General features: G+C 39.6%; 1 protein-coding gene across 1 annotated transcript in view; it reads left to right on the top strand.

The window, feature by feature from the left end:
• The first annotated feature begins 995 nt into the window (after positions 1-995).
• Positions 996-25,796, top strand: part of LOC139937707 (uncharacterized) — a 60,554-nt gene continuing 35,753 nt past the window's right edge. The window contains exon 1 of the mRNA XM_071932988.1: positions 996-2,205. Within this exon, the coding sequence (XP_071789089.1) occupies positions 1,656-2,205 (550 nt within the window). The 5' untranslated portion in view covers positions 996-1,655. The remainder of the gene's footprint in view (positions 2,206-25,796) is intronic.

Below are 25,796 nucleotides of genomic sequence, written 5' to 3'. Positions count from 1 at the left end.
ATTAACCTAGCTCTTCACATTTTGTAAAGTGCAAACACTCACTATGATCTGTGACTTTGTGTGATCCACATCGATCACGCCAAAACACAATAATGAAATCTCCAATCGTTTGATCATCATCAATCGTCGTAGGCTACCTGCCCGTTGACGCAACAGTCGTCCACTTCTCCTGGGTTGTATGGCTGGTGCAGGGGGTGATTTCACTTTTTACAAAATAATTTTGAAATAAAAAGTTAAATTTACCGTGGAAATCACTCTTTGACAATAAACCTATTAACACTGCCATTAATCTTGAGGCTATTCTAATATGATTCTTTAAGGCGAAGTATACCAGGTTTTATTTTCCAGTCATTGAAAACAAATTAGTAATAAATCAAAATCCTGAAACCAAAATACGTCCAAGTTTAAGATCGGTGTCCGATAAAGAAACAAATAAAGATTTAATTTCATGGACTGTTGGTTAAACACAAACATCAAACACCAGCACCTACAAAACCTTTGCTCGTAAAGCCTGCGGGGTACATAACTTTGTCATTCAATCTACGTTTATGATTTTTATCAATTATCCCCCCAAAATAATACCAGAGGGGGGTCAAAGGTCATAATCTAGGAACGGCCTCTAGTCTGTTATTTCTGGGCGCAATCTGCGCACAAATCTACCGTATCTGGAATTGTACACATACTTCACACCTCCCTCATTCCATACCCATACCGCGGGTTGACTGAGGATGTACTTTTGCCCTCGCTAGATTGACAATTTAATGTTTAAAAGCTTCCAAATATTGTTGGGCTTGGGGGCATTCTGCGAAGGGATTGACCTGTGAGACTTCAATAGTGTGCCAAGGTTTCTTTACATACGATCCGAAAAGTCGATGGATGGGGGGAGGATAGTTAGAGTACAAGATTCTGTGTATATAAGTGACAAGGCATCGTGACGTCACTCCTCTCTATTTTGGACGAAGTTGCGCAGTGGAGCTATGTTCTGTATAGTATATTCCTCATTTTTTATGCCGCCACAGTATACAGTAGCACAGGCCAGCAGCAGTTCAGAAGTTGCGCAGTTGAGGATTTTTCTGTACATTATTCCTCAGTTATGCCGTCACAGTGCAGTGGTAGCACAGGGCAGCAGTAATGCAGTAATAGCAGACTCCAAGAGTTCAGGAATGGTTAATGTTCGTTTACGCGATCAGCAGAACCCGGTGTTTGAGTGGGATTTGTCGGCGGCTAGTTTGCGGGTGTGTGAGTAAATGAGCTGGTGCGCATCTGCACTAAATCTCGTCATCGGACGGTCGCGTGTCCTTGGGAACGTATAGTGATCCGGCGCACGGATGCTGTTGGGCATCCAAAATAAAACCACCAAGATCTGTGCGTTGGCAAGGCACTTCTGCGTTTGCGTTTATCGAGACGACATCATTGCTCTCTCGCTAAGAAAACTTCGGAATGCTAACCCTGACTTCTTTATATACTTTGAAAATAAATGTCAATTGCTTTTACGGATGAGAATGCGGTCCTATTGTATGTTGAACATCACTGGAGCAGTATAGAACATGCCTTGTGAACATACGCAGCAGGAGAAGAGATAAGTACTTTTGTTTAAGTGGAGATACTGTGCTTTTTGTGAGGAGAAAAGGTTTGTGAGTTGAAGGAGGGACACAATGCCGAGGTATTCTCAACAACAGCCAGCAACAATGTGGACACATATTTTATCAGCCTTTCCTTATATTGTCATCTGGATAGCAGTATTTACAGCTTCGCAGGTGCCGGCCGAGGCCTGCAACATGCTGACCGAGGGATGGATGCCCACATCGCTTGAGAACCGTACGGTCATGGCCCAGGTAGTTATCGCCGGGACGGTGGTTCGCCTCCGGGACCGGGCCTTGACACCGCCCGGCGGGAGTGGCGTTTACTCGGCCGAGGTGCGAGTCGACGAGGTCTACAAGGGCTACCTGTTCTTCAACCAGGCCAGCGCGTTGTCGTACCCAGACCCCGGGGACAAAGTGTACCTCATCCGGGGGTTTGGGTCGAGAGAGAGATGCCTGGCCCAAGTGAGCCAGGGGAAGAAGTACATTATATTTCTGACTGCGGTGCCCGTGACGGGAGGCCGGGAGGAGGATGGAGTGAGGCTCATCGCACGGTACGATGACATCTTCGGTGCCGCAGTGGAATTTGACGCCGAGCAGGAAAGAAGGATACACAATGTAGTGGGTAAGTGCAGATTTATCCTGTTATCATAATCCGTTAAGTTTCCTTTTAAGATGCACTTGAACAGTTAAGGCATATGGCATTGAACTGTGGTTGTGTTGCTACATAATCACAACCTGTCCCCTGTTTGAACCAGACACTATCTCTGGGCTGGTAGCAGTGGATTGTGCAACATGCCACTAATATCTAACAAGTTCTGTGTTAGCGACAAACGCGAGAAGAAGTAGGTTTGGGTGGAGTTTTAGAGTAACAGTAGCCCAAGTTGGACTCCTCCGTTGTATACAAGTGCAGTGACACTGACGTCCTACCAGGGCTAGTAACTATAGTCTTATGACGCGGAACTGCCCACATGATGGGAATATAGACAATGTGAACTTTGTTTACAATGAGTGTGAGCTTTTACATTCTTTGAGTATTCTGGCAGGTATAATACTGCACAGGTCATATGGGAAAATTGACATTTTGTGTCATAATATCCACATAAATCCAAGAATTATGAAAGTAAAAGTAAATTTTGAGATGTGCCCCCTTACATTTCATCATATCAAATATTGATAAGAATTAGACAGCGCAATCTACTTAAAATATTAGATTTTATGATTTATTCTACCCTTAGGCTGTATACAAATCGTGCCTGCAGGAAGTCCAGGCTCTATGGGTCTTATGTCACAGGTCATATCGTCTATACAAAACTTCCATTTTAACCCTGTCATTAGTTGTTCACAATGTGAGCTACCGCAAATACACGTGGATACACGTGGAACATGAATGTCTATCCTCGTCACTTTTGTATTTGACAACAATTCTTTTCTGCCTTTCAGTTTGACACTTGTAAAAACTAACTTCTTCAAACAGTTATTGGGTTTGGTTGTTACATAGTGAGTTGTTTGTTCAGTCCAACTAAAGTCACGAATCAAGACTACATCATGTGTGCAAAAACGTTACATATTGTTATTCTTATAACAGATCCCATTTTGTTCGCGTCAAGAATGAATAGCAAAGACGCAGACTCGATTTCTGTAAACAAATAGCAACAAATTGCCTACTCAATCAACTTTCCCGTCGAAACTGAACTCTCTTTAGAAAGTTTTGGAAAGTAACAAAGCCTCGACGGGGTGACAAAGTTGACTTCGTGGTCGTTCATTTTGATCAAGTTTAGCTTCAGGCCTTCAGCGTGGTGCATGCATTATGATTCCCTTATCTCAAGTCAAAATCAATCCAACCAGGTCGGGTAACTCCCACATTGCCTTCAGATGGGCGGGGCTTCATGAGGATTTTCGTTTACCCTTGTCCAAAGTCGCATTTGATTTGTTTGTTGTGAATTGCAGTCCACCATCCCCCCCCATGCTGACATAACTTGAACATATTATTTTGATCTTGTACCAGAAGATTTGCCCCAAAATTCTCTTATGAATTACTACGATTTAAAAACACATTTATAAGTAAAACAACAATGGTGGTATGATCAATCACCAAGTGTGTGTACGCTACAAACGAAGTGTAGACCCAAAGAATAAATATGTCCACACGGGGATAGGGACTTGAAATACTTTAATGTGAACAAACACGATGTGGACCTACAAACGTCCACACAGTTTGTTTGTATACCGTGTACAGATCTTTGTTTAGTGTACAGAACAGAAGCATGTCCATGGCATAGATTGACTATACAAATACCGAGGTGTGTGTTTTTTAAGATGTAAACCCAAGTTTATCTGTAAGTTGCGGAGAGATGTAACATTACTATTACTGATATGGGAAGTGTGTTTTTATGAAACTTGCCTTGTTTATGACAACCTGTTCCCTGGCTAGCCTATACTCAAGGGTGTCATACCCAAGTTCTATTACAGGATCGGTCGAGTTGGTCTATAAAATCGTTTGTAACCGTTTGTAACAAAATGCATATGGTTAGACAATTTTGTCAAGTAGAATTACAATAATCCACACAAACATGCCTCGAAATTGCGTGATTTTCCTTTTACTTTGCGAACTATAACGCGGTCGGCCATTTATGGGAGTCAAACATTTGACTCTCATAAAATGGCCGACCGTGTTAGTCGACGAGGTAAAAGGAAAACCACGCAATTTCGAGGCAAATTTGTGTGGATCATTGTATTCTACTTGTAAAACACAGTTCTATCCATATGCATTTTATAACAAACGGTTACAAACGCTTTTCAAAGACAAACTCGACCGATCCAAGGCAATGTGTTTCTTTAAAGTCTACCGGTTTCCTAGCGAGAGGGGCCAAGGTAAATTGGTACACTGTGCAAACTTAAGAATGATACCATGGGTGTTGTCACTATGGGAGAGAGAATCCATCAATCAGTCAAAATATTTTGACAGCATCAAATAATAATCAAAGAAACAGACAATGTTGGAATTTAAGATTTGATTAGTTGATTGATATGACTTTATTAAACAAAGAATACGCATGGATGTTCATGAAACTGGGGGGGGGGGGGGGGGGGGGAAGCAATGCATCTATGGTTATGGGTCCCTGAGAAAGCATGTGCTGCAAGCCGGAAATGATTTTTGATGTCTTGAGGAACACACCGCGCCCCAGGTAGGAAGAATGTTCCTGAAAGGACAGGTGTATTCAAGAAGTCACAATGCACAAGCTGCCAACAGTGAAAGTAGTTAACGAACAATGGAACATAACGAGCAAAGGTCAGCATTTTGTAAAAGGATAAATGCTTTCAACAATAGGAATTTAGTAGAAGAGAAAACCTTAAGTTTACGCTTAAATAATATCCGTCAAGCTACCTCTTCTGAATCATTCAAAGCTCAATTTTTTTATAAAGACCCATCTCTTTGTAACGTCAGATTATTGCGCTTAGAAATGCCAGTATTAAACGCTATGAATGTTATTTATATTATTAGGTAGTAGCCTATAGTACTATTTTAAGAGGCTTTAAGTTGATTAGCGAATTCCAAAGCTTGGGTCCCTCCAGTATGACTGTTGACGAGCGTGAGAAGTTAGAGTTGATTATACGAGAAGGTCGAGAAAGGTTTCATTTTTAGAAATAAAAACGAAGCTTGAGTATATAATATTAAAAAGAAGAACGCACATCTGGATTTTGAAAACCGTATTCATTAACGCAAAGTAATGTTTTTGCATAGATTTGCGCAAACGTTACTAATAGGTTTGAGCACAAATAAACAATCAACTTTGCACTATGTTCGCGTAATTTCACATTAATATCTCTGCATTACAAAATTCTAGCCTAAATAACCCATCTGGAATTGCGTTCAATGTTTGATTTCCTTCCATCATCTGGAGGTACTAAATTGGACGACAAGGCTTTTGACCTCCTGTTTGCAATTGCAATTTGTTGTAAATACTGCATGTCAAACTTTGCGACCGCGCAGATTTGGCGAGAAAAAAAGAAAGAAAGAAAGAAAGAAAGAAAGAAAGTCCCTTTTCTTTTCCGCGCGAACCCCAGCTGTCACAACTTGTCTACAAAGTGGGCGTTATAAATCGTACCCACGATTAACACTGGAGATGTGTGTCTATTTCCTTGAACTTTATTCTTTAAATAAACTCAACATGTGTTCTCTTCATCAGTGTATTTCTCCTGTGTGCAAGCCAATTTCAAAAGCCGAAATTCCATAAAATTCCTGGCAATTTGGTGAAAAGGTAAATAATAGAATTGAATGGAATGGACAGAAGTACGTCTCCGTGATTCAACCTTGGGAATTATTTTGATAAATTCGGTATGTGTCATGTGTCAACAATACCCAGTGGGGAGAAAGTCGAGTAAAAAAAACCTATACTTTTACCTGTAAGTATCGTTCAAATGATAAAATTGACCCTCAGACTGCCCTAAGTTTGGGGGTCTTAATCGTTGTCTTTCCCCGGTAAGCTCAATTTGGATTGGCTTTGCTGGTTTTTGTGATTTTACGGAGTTGCAGATGTGTTTGAAATTAAAAATTATGCCACCTGAACAACAGGCGATGCGCAAAATATGTTTGTTGAGAACCTTTCGATTGTTTTAATCCTATTTAAAGACAGCGGCCACTATAGATAATTATTGTCAAAGTTGTCACAGTTCGTGTATCTCAACATGTGCATAAAATAACAAATTTGAGCTCAATCGGTCGTCGAATTTGTGAGATAATAATGAAATAAAAAAAAACCTTGTGTCACGAAGTTGTGTGCTTTCTGATGCTTGATTTCGAGACCTCAAATTCTAAACTTGAGGTCACGAAATCAAATTCGAGGAAAATTACTTCTTTCTAGAAAACTACGTTACTTCAGAGGGAGCTGTTTCTCACAATGTTTTATACCATCAACCTCTCCCCGTTACTCGTAATCAAGTAAGGTTTTATGATGATAATTATTTTGAGTAATTTAATTACCAATAGTGTCCACTGCTTTTAATAATGTAAACAATAAAACATAGCCTGCGAATACTTCATTACAAAATGTTGGTATTGTTGTTGAGATATTACCGTGGACATTTTGCGGACATGTGTTTTGTGGCGTACACAAAGAACACGAACCCTTTAAATTGTATAAAATTCCCCATTGTACAATAGTGGCACCTAAGACCATTCCAAGGCGACTGAATACTCACTGTCACCAACTACTTGTTAATGCCTCATAACCTCAGAAGTCATGCTTGCTTCAAGGTCAATACATTGTCTGATCTCTTCACTTTCGGGAAAACTTCTGCTGTCAAAAATAGTTGATACACAGCAGGTTGTGGTTGAGGAAAGAGGGGTGGATTTCACAAAGAGTTAATACTCGTCTTATATCGAGTAAGGATGAGTTACTGATTCACGGCATCGGGAATTGTATGGAAATATTGATGAAATCGGTGATTTTTGTGTGTAATATTTATAAACAGAATAGGTCTAGACTCTAATTTACGCACTCTCGACCGACCCGAATCCGGTGTCCAGTGGAGCCTGATCCATAGGAGGGTCAGTATGGTCCGAAGTCCGGAATCTGTGTCAAAATGACCCGGAAAAGATCAAGTTAACGCAACATCCGGATCCGGCATGCAGCGTTGACACTTATGTTATCCTTGCCGGTGCCGGCCGGATGCTACCGGTCTACATATTACATCTTGGCTTTTGGGGTTCAGAAATGATATTATTACTCGATCATTCATTACAGCTATACACCTTTATCACGCTGTCATCATCTTGGTCATGTTCCATGTTTCCAATAACAGTAAGAAATGCTATTATTCATTGCGCAAAAATGGCACCAGACTGTTATTTCGCCCGGCCTCAGTTTGGTTACAATGAGTTGGAATTGAGTAAAATCAAGATGACCACACCGTGATAAAGGTCTATTACATACACAGAGTACTATAACGATGCGTCACCGTTATAAAAAGCTATGCTTGATGTCTGTGTGTTTATAACGACACAGGAACATATGATAAAACGTCGTTATAAACGTCTATATAGTAGACAATCGTTGTACTAAGAAAATTCAATAATGGTGTCACACCTTAAATAGGTTTCCAACTACAACTCCGAAACCTACACTGTCTGTAAATACTTCACAATTCCCTCAGATGTTCACAGACATTATCAGTTTATATTATAAGGTGCATTTTGTGAGATGGACTTTTTCTTAATAGATTTAATCTAATTTGCAAGTCGTAACAACAACTGCACCTACATTTGTTAGGTACCAGAAAGAAGACAATTTCGTTCCCCGCCAGTACTAGCACCTGTGACGCATGTCGACCTATGGGTGGTCGACATTGAACCTAACACTAACTGATAGTCGGAATGTCACTTTTAAGCTACCGTATAAATACCCCGCTGCGAAAGACGACCGTAGAGAACATAGAATTTTCAAAAACAAAATGTGGTGAAATGTTTGCCTGCCGTTAATGGGCAGACGAAATTGCTTTTTTGGGGGCCGAGTTGTGGTGTACTGGTGATCTCTTAGAGCAGGCCGGGGGAGTGGGCACAATGGCACCGCGCGATGGCACGGAGCGGAGACCTTAATCCGAGCATCATAGTGTTTCTCACCGGGTGCTGCTAGCCCTCCCCTACCGTTCATCGCTAAATGTGACGGCATGCCTTTCAGCTTTCATTTGCTGGAAGGTCATCACAAATACATTCATATCACTCGAGTTTTATGTTCGGCGGAAAAGGAAAATCGGCACCAACCACTATCACCATGGGAGACTGTAAAACATTTTGTTGAATGTAGACTAGAAAGTGAGTTATCCAATTTCAACCCTCCGTAATAAAATCATGACACCGTTTTGTTTAAAAAGGGGAACGTGATGCAGTGCAAATTACCGAAGATTTGGTTTCTTAGTCCTTTGATGTTGACAACCAGTGCGTTTTGTAAACTGTATATCATTTTAAGGTGTTATACAGGACTGGTAGAGTTGAAAGAATAGCCCCACCCGTGACACTTGTGTCGTTAAGCAATACACTTAACCATTGCTTCGTCCTTCGGATGGAACGTTAAGAAGTTGGTCCCGTGTGTTGTGTAACGCACGTAAAAGAACCCAGTGCACTTATCGAAAAGAGGAGAGGCTCGCCCGGTGTTCCTGGCTGGATTGGCGGCAAACTGCACCCCAGCACCTAGTAAACGATTTAACATGGTGCTGTGTAAAAGGAGTAGATCTCATAATTCAAAAACCTAGTCCCACAAACCTTGCAGGAAATACTGTATGTTTCAGCCCTTTGAGACGCCCTTCGGGTGTATAAAGCGCTATATAAAAATCGACTATTACTTTTATTATTATAATTCATGTTTTGTGTGATCAATCAACCATGAACAAACCAGTGAAAATTTGGGCTTAATTCGTTGTGTGAGTCAGGAGAAATAAATGAAAAACCATTCTTTGAGCCTTATTTTTGTGTACGTTTTCAGACATATTGTTTTTCGAATAATGCCTTCATTTTAGAGGGAAATTATTTCGCAGAAGAATTTTTTGTAATACTAAAGTAACTTCTTAATTCGTAATCTTTCAAACTATTTATCCTTGCTAATCCTGGCATAACATCCTTTAAAGATGTCACGTCGATGTTAAGTTTCTTTCTGTTTCCCTATTAATGTCTTGCCCCGGTCTCCACTCTGTCTCTGCACACTGGACCCTTGCCAGCAAATAGATGTATCCTAATTATTATCTCTACATTTTTGGGAACCAGACTCGAACCAAAATTATCTTGGCTGTAACCGTATTAATTAATTAATCATTAATTACTAGTGAATTATGTGTAATTTTATCAGCGGCATGGCTTTCCCCGAGCAAGAAGAAAGTATAAACAGACGTCGCTAATTTCACTTCTAGTCATCATTTTGTATTATAGCTAGTTCGTTTTTTGTTTTACTTTCAAAATGGCAACTTTCTGTTTAAAGGGAGTGTCTAATTTTGGTAAGAAGCACTGCAGCTATTGTCAGTGTATAACAACATCCCATGTTGGGAAACGATTCCCTTCCAAATAGTGGTTTAAGAGACTGTTGCGAGAGATGGATTAAGACAAAATTCAAAAGTATGCACCGTGACATTAAAAAAAAAACACATGGCAACAGCACACGATTTAAAAAAATGTTAGTTTTGAGGATGGATGTGTCTTGCCCTCAAATTTCCAATCGGTCAGTCCTTTAAGTCCAGGGTCAGCTATTACAGTCTTTTGGGTCAGTCACAGTTTGTCTTCGAGTGACAGCAACCCCTCGGAGGCATCTTCACTCTGTGAATTAGACAAGAACAAGTCATTCAGTTGTGAAACGTTTGACAATTTGGGTGATAGACTGAAACAAGTTAATGATTGACGACTTGTGGTTCAGAGAATTGGGCCCAATCTTACACAGGTTTGTTATCTATATGTTGGGATACACCAAGTGAGAAGACTGGTCTGAGACAATAACCAAAGGTGTCCGGAGCCTTTAAAGTCATCTGGAAATAGAATTTTTTTTCTTTCAAACAATAAAACAATTTTTGTAGTAATTGCTTGTCACGATTTATATGTTTAAAAAAATATATAAAGTTGTTTGGGGGGCTGACCCCGCCTACCCCTTTTGTGACGTCATTCAAGGCAGACTTTGCCTGCAATGCGTATAGTAAACACACGTGCAAAGTACATATACGTCCAAGTCGTGAGTTGGTACATTTCAAAAAGTGTTTTTCTGCATTCAGCAGCAATACACCTGGTCGGCATTGCCGGAAAAAAAACATTTTTTTTTGAAACGTACAAACTCACGACTTGTTCCGTACATTTACTTTGCAATTGTGTTTACTCTACGTATTACAGGCAAAGTCTGCCTCGATTGACGTCACGAACAGCGCCCTCTCGGGTCGGGGTCTACTCTTCAATTTGTAAATAACATAAGAACTGATTTTTTAAAACCTTAGTTAACTGTTTATTCACATTCAACTCATCAAAACACATTATATTAGTGACAAAACTTTATTTTGAAAAAATACCACTTCCAGGTGACTTTAAAGGCCACCGTCATCTGACGGGTCAGTAATTGTTTGTCTACGAGTGACAGTAGCCCGCGGGCGCATGTTCTTGTTGGCGAAAGATCACTCTGCGGTTAGACGTGAACAAGTAATCCAGTTTAGAGACGTTGCACAATTTGGGTGATGAAACAAGTCAAAAGATTGACAACTTGTAATCCATGAGCTGTAGACACGTACAGTATTTCAGTTAGAAGTTTTGTTTCAATAATGCACCAAGGTAAATTTATATCCACTTAAACATGTTTTTTTTCTGCCTCTATAACTACAGACATCACAACACTGTCCGCAAAACAAATCAATGGAGAAGAGATCTGTATATTATACACAAACATCTGAATCAAAGCGAACCAGTTGTGTTAGACTCGCCCAGTCCTTCTGAGTCAACCTCCAAAAACAGTCGCTTTCGCGCCCTCTACCGGTGACAAACAAAAGTACACTAAACAGGGTTGCCAATCAAAACTAATAGTCAGGATGCGCCATTAACCAGTAACGTTATCTAATATCTCCCCGGTCGGGGTGTTATACTTCATTCCCGGTAAGCTTTTTCCACCGGGGTGCCAACTTCTCGACGCGCACGGCTGTCCGTCCCGTAGGGGCGTTAGTGCCATCAAAGCAAGCAAACACTGCGTGAACTAAATCATTATTTGCCCAACGTCCCATGAGCATATAATTGAAAGCATCTGTGTGGAATGGAAGTCAAGGTGCGAGGGTTTTTAAGGTTTTTAATATGGTTTTAGATTTTTGTTAGCATCTTCCCCTGTGTGTCAAGTTAATAGGTCTAGTGGCGCAGCCTCAAAGTTGTGGGTCAACTTATATGGACAGAAAACGGGTCGAAAAGGTTACGGTCTCGGTGACAGTTCTAACTGGATACCAAGTTTCGGACAGACGGAACCAAAGTAACGTCTTTGTGTTGTTTGTATGTTGATTAAAGGGACTGGACACTGTTGGACATTGGGTATTTTATACCTTTTGGGGTTTATGACACTTCCTAAACCGAGGAATTTTTTACGTAGGCCGTGTAGAAAATTCTATGTTTATTTGAAAATCTTATCATCAATGGTCACGCCATAGAGAATTTCCGCACAACGACATCTTAAAGGCACTGCACACCATTGGTAAATGTCACTGACCAGTCTTCTCACTTGCTGTATCTCAACGTATGATGCACAAACTAACCAACTTGTGAAAATTTGAGCCCAATCGGTCATCGAAGTTGCGAGATAATAATGAAAGAAAAAACACCCTTGTCACACCAAGTTGTGTGCGTTCAGATGCTTGATTTCGGGACCTCAAATTCTAAATCTGAGGTCTCGAAATCAATTCGTGGCAAATTACTTCTTTCTCGAAAACTACGTCATTTCAGAGGGAGCCGTTTCTCACAATGTGTTATACTATCAACCTCTCCCCATAACTTGTCCCCAAGTAAGGTTTTATGCTAATAATTATTTTGAGTAATTACCAATAGTGTCCACTGCCTTTAAAGGTACTGTGGGTACACTAATGGTAATTACTCAAATAATTGTTAGAATAAAAACTTACTAGTTAACGAGCAATGGAGAGCTGTCGATAAAACATTGTGAGAAACGGCTCACTCTGAAGTAAACGTAGTTTTTGAAAAAAGGTAATTTCTCACTCAATCAAAAGGGCTCTCAGGTCTTCAGCCTTTTTTCGGCCTATGAAAACACAACAAGAGTGTGTTTTTTCTTTCGATAACCAATTGAGTAAAAATTTTCACAGATTTGTTATTTATGCCTTAGTTGGGATATCCCAAGTGAGAATACTAGTCTTTGACAATTCACAAAGGTGTACAGCGCGTTTAGAACAATTGTATTGACTAAGCATTATTAGTAAGGATCTTTTTTTTTTATGAGTTAAAGGAACACGTTGCCTTGGATCGGTCGAGTTGGTCTTTGAAAAGCGTTTGTAACCGTTTTTTGTAAAATGCATATGGGTAGAAAGATGTTGTAAAAGTAGAATACAATGATCCACACAAACATGCCTCGAAATTGCGTGGTTTTCCTTTTACCTCGTCGACTGACACGTCGGCCAAAAATGTTGACTCCCATAAATTGCCGACCGTGTTAGTTCGCACAGTAGAAGGAAAACCACGCAATTTCGAGGTAAACTTGTGTGGATCATTGTATTCTACTATTAAAACATCTTTCCAACCATATGCATTTTATAAATAACGGTTACAAACGCTTTTGTTTTGACCAACTCGTCCGATCCAAGGCAACGTGTTCCTTTAAGACTACGCTCGGTGCTGTGCGTGGGAAATCTTTACAATTATTGCGGGTCATGTTTTACTTGACCGGGACCCATCAATCAGTGTCAACTGTTTTCAAGACGCAGTACTGTTTGGCTATTTGATGAGTTCCTTATCCTCACGTTGAACACAAGCAGAGTTGAAGTAATGACCGACATTGATTGTTAATCAAGAAAAACACTTGCACAGAAATTTGTTTTATTTTCTTTTTAAATCATTGTCGAAAGTGTTTTGAAATTAGTACTGCCAGCCACCGCAGAGTTCCGTGTGATGTTCCAAAATTATAAAAGTAAGTTTTTCAATGATAACTACTGGAAATGGCACTTTACTTTAAAATTGTGAAATTCTGCTGCCTATACTACAATGGCACATTACATCAAAATTACGGAATTCTTCGTTAAAACTGAAATGACACTTTGCTTCCAAATTGTGGAATTCTGCTGTCATACTGAAATAATTACGGTACTTTACATCCAAGTTGTAAGAATTCTGTTGTTATTGTTGCAAACTGAAACGGCAATTAGCTCCAAACTGCGCAATTCTGCCTTCATCACTAAATGACACCTTGGGTCCAAATTGCGAAATTCTGCAGTAGTAACAAAGTGGCACTTTAGGTCAAATTAAGCAATCAGTGGGGGCTAAACCTCACTGTCTGCAATCAATTCTAAATAATTATTGGCATTGTACTATTCAAGTAGGTGAACAAAGCGAGACACAAAAAACCGTGCCACCACCCCTTTAAAATAGTTACAATAATATGGTGGCCCCGAAGGGACATTGCATAACGCAAACGTGTGCGCACACGTATGCAATGTCGTGAAACAAATCGCGAATATATGTGCACACGTATACAATATCGTGAAACAATTCGCGAATATGTGCGCACACGTATGCAATGTCGTGAAACAATTCGCGAATATGTGCGCACACGTATGCAATGTCGTGAAACAAATCGCGAATATGTGCGCACACGTATGCAATCTCGTGAACCAAATCGTGAATATGTGCGCACACGTATGCAATTTCGTGAACCAAATCGTGAATATGTGCGCACACGAGTGCGATTTGTTTTGCAATGTCGTGAATTTTATTGCATACCATGTTGCATACCATTAGGATGATGTCATAGTTGTGGATAATTTGTTAGCGATCTAGGGAGTACTGTGGCGCTACAGCAGGCTCCCTCTGTAAAGCATGTGTATACCCAGGAACTTGGCACCAGGCCAAGGACGACCACACGCCTCGCTTGCCTCACAACAAAGACTACTGCTGCAATGACTACCGCTTATCTCACTGTTGGAAAGAAACCCCCCAGATCATTAGACATTTTATTCAAAGGTATGCAACATGGTATGCAATAAAATTCACGACATCGCAAATAATATTCGCAGACGTGTGCGCACATATTCGCGAATTGTTTCACGACATTGCATACGTGTGCGCACATATTCGCGAATTGTTTCACGACATTGCATACGTGTGCGCACATATTTGCGAATTGTTTCACGACATTGCGTACGTGTGCGCACATATTCGCGAATTGTTTCACGACATTGCATTCGTGTGCGCACATATTTGCGAATTGTTTCACGACATTGCATACGTATGCGCACACGTTTGCGATATGCGATGTCCCTTCAGGGCCACCATACAATAAGTATGTCAAGCTTCATCACGATAAAAAAATGTGTCAAAAATGAGTTACGCACATGGTACATGATAATGAGAGGATATCGGTAGAGGATGTATTATAATGTATACAGCTGCCTTGCGGTCTAATTTATTTTTGAAAGGAAACATAAACAAACAAAAAACAGCTTGCGCTAACGACATTTGCAACCGTTTTAAACACAACACCACACCGTGTGGCCTACATTTCATCGGAGAATAATATCCGGATGGGGGATATGTACGCTAAAATATGTCAAGGTTGCCATTGTAATGTGATATCAACGATCGCATTTCATTTTTTTTTTTTTTTTTCGTGTGAAGAATCTTTCTTGTCGGGAAATGCAGTTCTGAAAAAGTTATCGAAAACCCTTAAAGAGGGCCTCTAAGGTCAAAATAAATCAGTTTTAGATCCTTGGCAAATGTTTACACTGCAACAATTGGTTGTTCGTTGTTTGACACCATGTTTGCTGTCACATTATCCGCCCCCCCCCCCCCGGACCAAAATAACCTAATTTGACACCAAAGCTTGTTAAAATAACACTTATTACTGCAAAACAATAAGTATCATATCAATAAACTACAATGTTTTTAACATTTAGGCCCCTTTATTTTTGTTCTGAACAGTCATTTAGCCGTAGGCCAGTACGCCCCTCAACCACTGGCGTTATAGTGTGGCTGTCAAATGTGTTCAAAATCAGCTGGACATTTAAAGGGAAGGAACACGTTTGGTAAATGTCAAAGACCAGTCTTTTCACTTGGTGTATCCTAACATAAGCGTAAAATAACAAGCCTGTGAAACTCTTAGCTAAATTGGTCATTGAAAGTGCGAGAAATTATGAGAGAAAAAAAAAAACCCTTGTTGGACGAATTGTATTCAGATAGGAATAAAAGGCTTAAAAGGTTAGAAGTCTGTTATTATTTTAGTGAGAACTTACCTCTTTCTCAAAATCTATGCTTCAGAGTGAGCCGTTTCTCACAATATTGTATATTATCAACAGCTCGTTACCAAGTCAGTTTTTAAGTTAATGTTTGTTTTGAGTAATTACTAAACGTGTACCTTCCCTTTAAGGAAACTTCGCATAATAAAACCTATATGAACCGTCCTACATTTGGGTTTTGGGAAGACTTGGGGTGTCTTACTTCAGCTAAGTATGTCGTCAGGTTTTTGTTGTTGAACAAGCAGGGTCTGACCTACTTATTGGGCCGGATAAATAAAAACTAGCAATTACTTATCAAGTTAAAGGTCCAGCATTAGCAAGAAGACTGAAAAGTAAAAGATCAGGCATGAACATTTTGCTCGCTGGATTACCTTTCACTTATAGACATATAAATAAAAACGACATTTTACTAACATACTGTAGCAATTACTTGTATTTTTACAAGCTACTGTATGAGGAGCTTGAGATTTTACTTGAACAACAGTGTTGCATATGGCTCGGTATCGGGTCAGTATTAAAGGGATATTTCCCTTGGCCTAATGATCCAACTATAAATGTTACTTATACATTTGTTGTGTACTTTAATTGCTCTAAAAGAACCAATCTCTGGAGCTCTGGCGTGGAGAGGCTGACTGTTTCCTCATAGCCACTGCCGCCATCAAAAACTAAACTAAGTGGAAACTGCCCCGCCTGCATTTCAGTTAATCGCTATTGATCAGCGAGTCCATGCCTCTATTGTTATACTCCTGAATACCCCGCTATTGTGCTTTTCTCTGACCATTTACTAATCCGTTCAAGTAAATGGTGTTTTTCCAGTAAAAGGTTATTTATAGAGATTTGAGAAAATTCTCATGCCTGATCTTAAACTTATCGACATTTTTGTTAATGCTGGCCTTTACACGGCCCAGTATCTTGTGAAACTATCAGGTAATAGTAAAATGTCACTTTTATTTACATCTCAATAAGAAGAGTCCCTCAAGCATTGATTTTACCTACTAGTTCGACCAATTACTAGCAATATTAAGACTTACTTTTATTTATAAGGATTTAAGTAAAAGACTAGTAAAAGCAAATGCTAGTTTTTATTTATCTGGCCCATTGTACTAGACACCTTGTGTAAAGGCCTGAATTCTCACTTGGTGTATCCCAACATAGGAATAAATTGATAAGTCTGTGAAAATGCGGACTCAATTGGCATCGCAGTTGCAAGAGAACAATGAAGAAAAACACTGTTGTTACACTCACTTATGTACTTTCAGATGCATAATAAAAAGCTTCAGGTCTGAAGTCTTCCAATATTTGAGTGAGAAATTACCTCTTTATTAAATACTACGTTACTTAGGGCGCCTTTTCTCACAATGTTTTATACACTACCAACAGCTCTCCATTGCTCGTTACCAAGTCAGTAAAGGGTTGTGCTAATAATCATTTTGAGTAATTGCCAATAGTGTCCAGTGCCTTCAACCACAAGAACTTCCCGATAAAATTGACAGTAATCCATAACAGAAACAACCGAGAAATTGAAAAAGAAACACATCTGAAAGCACTCGTTTTCGTGGCTGTCATAATTCGATAATTGAAGATAAACAGGGGCACGGGTTCAACCGCAGTGCAGGGCCAACGCAGCGCATCCACTCAAGAGAATCTCGCCCGAAGATCAGCTCCAACGCCCGGTAGAGAACCAGTGCCTCCATCTATCCTCACAAGGTTTATTTTCTCGTTAAAGGCACGGTACACTTTTTGTATAATTACTCAAATAAATTTTATTACACAAACTTCTTTGGTAACGGGCAATGGAGAGAGCTGTTAAAAGTATTACAAACGGTGAGAAATGGAAGCATGAAGGTAAGCAAAACTTGGCGTACATTGTAAACACATGCATTTTGTTATAAGCAAGTTTAAGGGGAGGGTTAACTCCTTTAAGATACCTTTTCAAGAAAATAATGCACATATCCATAATAGCTTTTGGGACAGTCTCTCCTTCCATCCCTAACGGCTGCTCGCAGTCCAAACTCTTTAAGGTCAATCATTATTTACAAAACAGCCGTCTGTGTGTCATCAGCTTCAAGTGCTTCTTGCTAAAGGAGTGGTGCAACATGAGTAGCATTATGGGGTTGCCCTGTGTTCTTGTACTCGAGTACCCTTTCTCGTGGCCTATGTGTAGGCCTATTACAATCATACAGGTTTATTATATGTTAATACTTCAAACAAATTGTACTAAACTGTCTAGTACCCGTGGCCCAGTTCATTTGGAGAAGGACCCAACTAAACCTAAGCTCTTTACATTGGGCCTACATTTTCAGTATTAGCACTTGAATTACAATCGCACAGAAGTTAGTACTAATTGTACTAAACTGGACGCGTGGCCCAGTTTAGCTGTTTACCCGAATAAACCAACATAAGTGACATTGTTTGTATTCGCATACGCATCTTTTCAGCTCTAGCACTCATTGAAATGTGTGTCAACTAGTTGAAGGTTAGGTAAGGACTTAAACTACCTACAAATGTGATCCGTGACAAATTTTATTTGAAAATGTTCCTAATTAAGCCCAAACAGCTCTTTACAGTACGTGTACTCTTAAGCACCTTTTCAGTTCTTTGCAGATCTTTGATTCAAAGGCCCCTTTCGTAGTCTCAATTGGCATTTCACAAAACATTGTCCAACTTAAAGCTCTTAAGGTTTACAGTGCTCGTAGCCCGAACTCGGGTACGTATTTCAGATTTCGTTGTCATTGAAATATTACTTGTGCGGTTAGTACTCTTAAAGTACGAGTACTCTTGAAAATCAAGAAATTAACGAAGCAAGTCACACATATAACTATCGGTGATAAAACTCTTGAGTACTAATAAGTATGCCTAACAATGAGTACTAAATACCACACGAGTACTAAATTCAACCCACACTATACGCTTTTCCGACTTCGAGGTTTGAGAAAAAGAAAAGAAAAACGATTTTGAGTAGCGCTCGTACGTAATCAACGTTTAACTATAGCTATGTGTATCCAATACTCATCATCCTCAAACTCAAGTGAACTCAAAATTCACACCCGAGTAAAACTATAAAATATAGCATGGTTTGATGGGTAGCTTTATATCATCAAAGGCATGTCAATATGACTGCATATAAAATGATAATTTATAGAAGGAAACTTCGATGTAAGGCTTTTCCGAAGAAGTGATAATTAATTAGATATAGGACATCACCAAAAACGTCACTGTCAGATTAAACATGATGGATGAATTCTACCCATCCATCCGCTGAGAAAGTGTAAGATTATAAATGATGATAACGACAATTTTACATCTCCAAAGGGGAAACTCCAATGTCACTTATTAATTTGGAAATTATTCATTCATCCTTACTAGTCGAATAGTGCAATTGGCAAGTTTTGTGGGTGGGAGTCAATTAAATATAAATCGATTTCATGTTCACACTTGTCAAAATGACAGTGTGGTAACCGATTGCATGTATACATACCAAAGGAAAACACCATGTTACTTATTATTTTGGATGATATTCAGCCATCCTTTTCTAGAGGATGTGAAGGGTTAAATATTGGAAAGTTTTTTGTGATTGTGATTCATTTAAATTTAAATTCATTTCATGTCTAAACTTATATCAAAATGACAGTATTGTAACCGAACAGGACGACGTGTTTATGCCAAAGGGAACCCCCATGTTACTTATAAATTTTGGAATATTATTCAGTCATCCTATAGTGTAAAGGATATAAATAGTTGGAAAGTTGTTGTCAATGTGTGTTTCAATAATCAAATAAATTGTATGTCCACACTTGAAAATTTACAGTCAAACTTTGTTGAGAAAGTGTTGGCTCTGAAAAGAGCCGGTTTGGTCTCGACGTTTCGAACAGCATACTCTGATTGTCTTCAGGAGAGAGAACAAAAAGTATTTAACAAATAATGTTCACGCATATCAAATAAGAGTCTGGTAACCGAACATGACGTGTGGCAGTGTGAAGCATGAATGTCTTTTAGCGGGTATAGAGAATAAAACACTCCGGAAGAGGCAGGCACTAGAGCAGATGTTACCAATAAGATCATGCTGTTTCTGCCTAATCTGATTTGTGTTAATCACACACTCGGGCAGAATAATGTAGACAGGGGGAAAATAATTGGATGAACAGGTATTTCCCCCAGTTTTTGTCCCTTTAAAGGCAGGGGACAATGTTGGTAAATTGCTGAAAATAATTATTAGCATAACAATTTATGAAAGGGCTCCCTCTGAAGTAACGGAGTTTTTGTGAAAGAAGTAATTTTCCATGAATTCGATTTCGAGACCTCGAAATAAGATTTTCATGTCTGAAAGCACACAACTTCTTGTGACAAGGGTGTTTCTTTCATTATTATCTTGCAACTTCGACGACCAACTGAGCTCAAATTTTCACATGTGTGTTATTTTATGCATATGTTGAGATACACCTAGTGAGGAGACTGGTCTTTGACAATATTACCAGTAGTGTCCAGTGTCTTTAAAGCCACTGGACCCTCTTGGTAATTACTCAAATAATTGTTGGATAATTGTTAGCTTAATTAATTTGTAACAAGCAAAGGAAAGCTGTTGATAGTTTAACACATCGTGAGAAACTGTTCTCTCTGAAGTAACGTAGTTTTTGAGAAAGAGGTAATTCTTTTTCTCAAATATTTAAAGACTTCAGGCCTGATGTATTTTATTAAAGAACTGTTTAGGCAATCTGAAAGCACACAAATTTGTGCAACAGTGGTGTTTTTTCTTCCATTATTATCTCGCAACTTCGACGACCAATCGAGTCCAAATTTTCACAGATTTGTTATTTTATGCATAATGTTTGGTTACACCAAGTGAGAATACTGGTCTCAGACAATAATATCAAACATGTCTAATGCCCTTAATCACATACTTGGTTTAAATAATGTAGACGGGGAACAATAATTGAATAAACATGTAGATTCCCTCGGTATTATAGATTTCTTAAAGGCACTGGGCACTATTGGTAATTTTCAAAGAGTAGTGTACTCAATTGGTGTATCTCAACATAACTTCAGAGGGAGCCATTTCTCACAGTGTTTTATACTATCAACAGCTCCCCATTACTCGTTACCAAATAAGGTTTTATGCTAATAATTATTTTGAGTAATATCCAATAGTGTCCACTCAGTTGATCGTCGAAGTTGCGAGATATTAATACAAAAAAAAAACACGAAGTTGTGTGCTTTCAGATGCTTGATTTCGAAACCTCAAATTCTAATTCTGAGGTCTCGGAATCGAATTCGTGGAAAATTATTTATCCTCGAAAACTACGTTACTTCAGAGGGAGCCGTTTCTCATAATGTTTTATACCATCAACAGCTCCCCATTACTTGTTACCAAGTAATTTGTTTATGCTAACAATTATTTTGAGTAATTACCAATAGTGTCCACTGCCTTTAAATACCTCCATGGGCGCAATGAGGCAAGGGTCATGAAGGGCACAGGCAGGCGTAACGTTGTAAAGTTTGAGAGATGAAAGGAGACAATTAACTAAGAAGAGAGAAAGAAACAAAAGTTCTGTTGCCCTAGTGTCACCGTGCACTCTCGGTTGTAGAATGGTTATGGCCTATATAATACAAGGGTCGTGGGTTCGACTCCCAACTGAGTAGTAGGCCTTTTAATTCCGCTGCAGGACTCGGGAAAGCGTTACGTGCCAAAAGTAAGTTAAGGACACGATTCGTTAAAGAGAAAGAGAAAGAGATAGAGATAGAGTTGAAATGCACCTTTGTCAGCAGACACTTTCGGAGGTCTAATGGCCATTTAAATACCTTATCTAGAGTGCAGAGGTCGTGGGTTCGAATTCCATCAGAGTATGCCTGGTGGACTTTGTTTCCGCAATTTGTGATAGCCACAGTGCTTGCCCGAATGAGTTACTTCCTTCCGGCCCAAAATTATAGACACTCAAGTATTCGAGAAGACAATTGGTTTTCGTATAATAAGTTACCCGACAAAGAAGTACATTGTCCCACCACGTTGTGTGAAACCTGTTTAAACTTCACCGACCTCCGCCCCGAGTGTCCTGTGACGAATATAATATGCACAGTCCCTTTAAAATGTTATATTATTTCCAAAACAGATTTGATAAAATGTTGCATGTTTCAATGAGATCACGTGCATTAACCAAATCCCGCGAGAACCAAAAACCAGACAACATGGTTAAATATGATTTCTTAAAAAATGCTTTAGGGGGGTCATCTTTAACCGCATGAAGAAACGAATATAAACTGATAAGAAGAAATGCTCACGTATTACTTTGTTTGCAATTCCCCAAAACAGGTAATTGATGACATGGCTACAGGCATAAAATGCTTTCAGTCTGAGAGGTCAGGTTGGGTCTGGCTCCTTGTATCATCAAAGGGGGAGAGTAGTGCAAACTGGTGTAGCTAACCTGACCCCAAAAGCCACAAAAGGCCCCCGTGGTGATTAGTAAAAAGTACAGGTAGAGAGAGAGTGGCGTCTGTTAGAAGTGCTTTCACCTGGCACCTGATGATGAAATTTGTCAGAACCAGACCATTTTGAACAAATATTCGGGGCTGTTGAATCTGTTTTGAACCTTATCAAGCAGCAAAACATTTAGATCTTCGTTGCTTTAATAGTGTCCATCTAAATATCACACAAGATAAGCTATAATTAAGTGCCGCTCCACACAATCAGATTTTGTCCGTTAGAAAGTGAATTATTAGTGTGCGAAATGTAATTTTAAAAATGTCTTATTTGGTCAAATGTTGTCTTAATATTATTTTGTTCGTCACTTGAAACAAGTCACTCTTCGTTAAAAAGTGCGAACTTTTACAATAATTGGCGTTTTTTTTTATTGCCCGAATATCCGGCTGTGTTCTGCACTTATGTTTGTGGTGTATCACGACGTCAGCAGGTAACTAAGGTCTCAATTTAGGGTACGTTACTTCGCGTACATTTCCTTTTCAGCTGAAGGTTGAGTATGGACTTCGAGGGGGAGTATTTTTTTGCTGCCAAGTATTAGAACGAGTACCATAATTATGAATGGTACTTGAGTAGTACTCGAGTATGAGTACCGACGTAGTACTCTAGTACGAGTACCGATGTAGTACTTGAGTACGAGTACCGAGTTAGTACTCAAGTACGAGTACCGAGGTATAGTACTCGAGTACGAGTACCAAGGTACTACTCGAGTACGAGTACTGAGGTATAGTACTCGAGTTTGCGTACCGAGTAATTCTCAATACGAGTACCGATGTAGTACTCTAGTACGGGTACCGAGGTAGTACTCGAGTACGAGAACCAAGTAGTACTCGAGTACGGGTACCGAGTATTCTCGAGTACGGGTAACGAGTTGACCTCGTGGGCGGGTAGTACCAGGGAGTACCCGAGTACGAGTACTGAGTACCTAGCACGCCTACATAGTACGAGTAACACTGATACGTAGTCTCTACTTCATAAGCTGGTCCTGGGGTTGGTGGGGAGACGGGAAATGGAGGTACGGACGGGTGGTGGCTCAAAAGCTTTATAATCCCACTCCTGCCACCACCCAAACCTTACGGGCAAGCCAATTATTTATTTATTCGTTTTGTAATCAACGAGTGGGGAACGTGCGTTATCCCAAAACTGTTTTCGTTCAATGGAGAAATTAACAGTACATGGGTTGGGTGATAACAGGATAAACTGAACTTCCCACAAAAACAAACCTCCCAGCATTTCGTTCTGGTCCCCATCCAAACAAAAATCTAGGTGTGCAGTTTTCTTTTGGGCCGAGCCTAACTAAGTTTGCGTTTACGAAGCATATACGCCTATAGCTATAACGTGGATAATGTAGTGTGGACAGATGCAGTAATTGACACAGCCAAAGTCGTGTGGCCCAAAACATCCGGGGCTGCGCAGGGAACAGAAGGCCTGCTGTCGGCTCATCTGAGCCGGGGAAGACTGAATCGAAGGAAACGTTGTTCCTTCTGATTTAGAGTCCGGTGTAGATGGATAGATAGAACAGGGCTTTAAAGAGCTGTTTGTAATTGGAACGATACAGCCTGAAAAAAAGTAACATAGAATCAAGGGCGGATCAAGACCACAAATTAAGGTGGGGGGGGGGGTCAAATCTGAAAAGAGATGGATCATGCGAGCGTGAAGCCTTTTCGGCGTGGGGTCGTGGGCCCGCTTAAAGTCCCCGACAAATTGTGCATTCCAGATGCTCTGTTGTGCAATTTAGAGGTATAGTTGTAATGGATGATTCGCCCTTGCACAGAATGCAGTTTGAGGAGTAGCAGTGCAAGTTTATTCAGGGAAGTTATCACTTTTTATCACAGCCTAGTGTAAAGTGTGTTTGTACAAACATCGGTGTGGGGTTACAATAGTGATAGTTATTAATTATCATGCAGCTGCCAATTTTGATGAGGCGTATAGAGCATTACGTGATAATTCTATGATTTGTTGTCAGATTAATTATTTTTTTGAGTGTTTCTTTTCAAAACGTAAAATGGAAGATCATGGAATTTCTTTGCATTATTTATACACATCCCCATTGTAAATCGTAATCGAGATGACTATGTGCCAAATTAAGTTTAAATAATGAACTATTTGACTGTTCTCCCATCTCACCAAAGTTTAAACAAAGTCTCCTTTTAAAAAAAGCAAACAAAGAGTTTTTGTTTCACATACAAGAAAGCATAGAACAATAGCCAAAACAAGACAATAAATAACCACTGTTTCCTAAATTTGCAAACCTACTGTTTCCTGCTGTCAAATTGGAGATCAGTAGATCTTGTTATCTACTTAATGATTTCCCTTCCTATACGTTAAGTATCTCTTTAAAACATTTGCCTTGAACAATTTCTTTGGTTTAATTTTGTGATATTTAGTTGTCATCGGGCAAAACAGAAAATGTACATTCCGAAGGCCGAACTCGAGTCTGACTTGCATAATAAACGTTAACGTCAACGTATAATTATTTTGGCTTCTTAAAGAGTTCGTATTCGTCCCTTAAAGGCACTTTATAGACACTAATAAATACTCAAACTAATTGTTAGCATAAAAACTTACTTGGGTACGAGCAATGGATAGTTGTTGATAGTCCAAAACATTGTGAGAGACAGCCCTCTGAAGTAACACAGTTTTTGAGAAAGACAAAAATGTCCACTAAAATATTTGAACTGAATTTGAGACCTCAGCTGAGATCTCGATTTCAAGTCATCTAAAACCACACAACTTTTGTGACAAGGGTGTTTTTTCTTCCATTATTATCTCTTAACTTCGACAACCAATTGAGTCCAAATTTTCACAGGTTTGTTATTTTATGCATATATTGAGATACATCAAGTGAGAATACTGGTCTTTGACAACTACCAAAGGTGTCCAGTGCATTTAATGACACACAATGCGCTTAAACATTCAGTATTTACATGCAAGGTACTGTGTAGCTACGTTTGAAGTATGAGACCTACTCATTTACATAGCACCATGTAATGTTTGCAAGGTGTTCAATATGCAGCCAATCAAAATAGGAACACCGGGGTGAACCCCTTCTCCATTCGATAAGTGCACATGGGTTCATTTACGTGCGCTACACAACACACGGGACCAACGGCTAACCGTCCCATCCGAAGGATGAAGCCATCATGGTCAAGTGTATTGCTTAAAGACACAACCGGGACCCGAACCCACACTGATCAGAAACATCAGAGCTTGAGTCTGGTGCTCTTAACCGTTCGGCCTCGACAATAGTCGTAAACGTAAATGATGACGCAATCTCGTCGAGCTTTTATGTGCAAGTTTTTAGTCATCGAGGGCCTATGTTTTAGTTCAGGACGTAAGTTGGTGAAAGTTGTCACTTCGATGCATTTACAAAAATGGCAATTACAAGGAAAACCGAACGTGAAAAAGCATTTAAAGATGTGAATTATAAATAGTATACAACAAAAATTTACTGAAGTTTCGACCCTAGCAGGGTCTTTCTCCAAGGCTATAAATATAAAATAGTGGCTAGCTGTTATTGCCGTATCTGAAATTATTAAAAATGCCGCTTAATCATGAACAGTGTAAAATAACCTCGTGTTTAATCACCGACAAAGGTTTGCGATTCGATCTTGCAGATTAACCCCCTGGTAATCGCACCATTGGACGGCAGGGGGAAGCCCACACCAAAGTGAAAGACAAATTTCACCCGCAGTCCGGATTTGGTTTTGGCTTTAAGAGCTTAGCGGCTGGATTTCGTCTGTTGAAAATACATCCTGCTTGTTTTGCTCAGACAAAATGCAGGCGTGTTTTTGTGA

Source organism: Asterias amurensis, chromosome 5 (assembly GCF_032118995.1).
Source record: "Asterias amurensis chromosome 5, ASM3211899v1".
Taxonomy (NCBI): Eukaryota; Metazoa; Echinodermata; class Asteroidea; order Forcipulatida; family Asteriidae; genus Asterias; species Asterias amurensis.
This window is presented reverse-complemented; position numbering and strand designations above follow the sequence as displayed.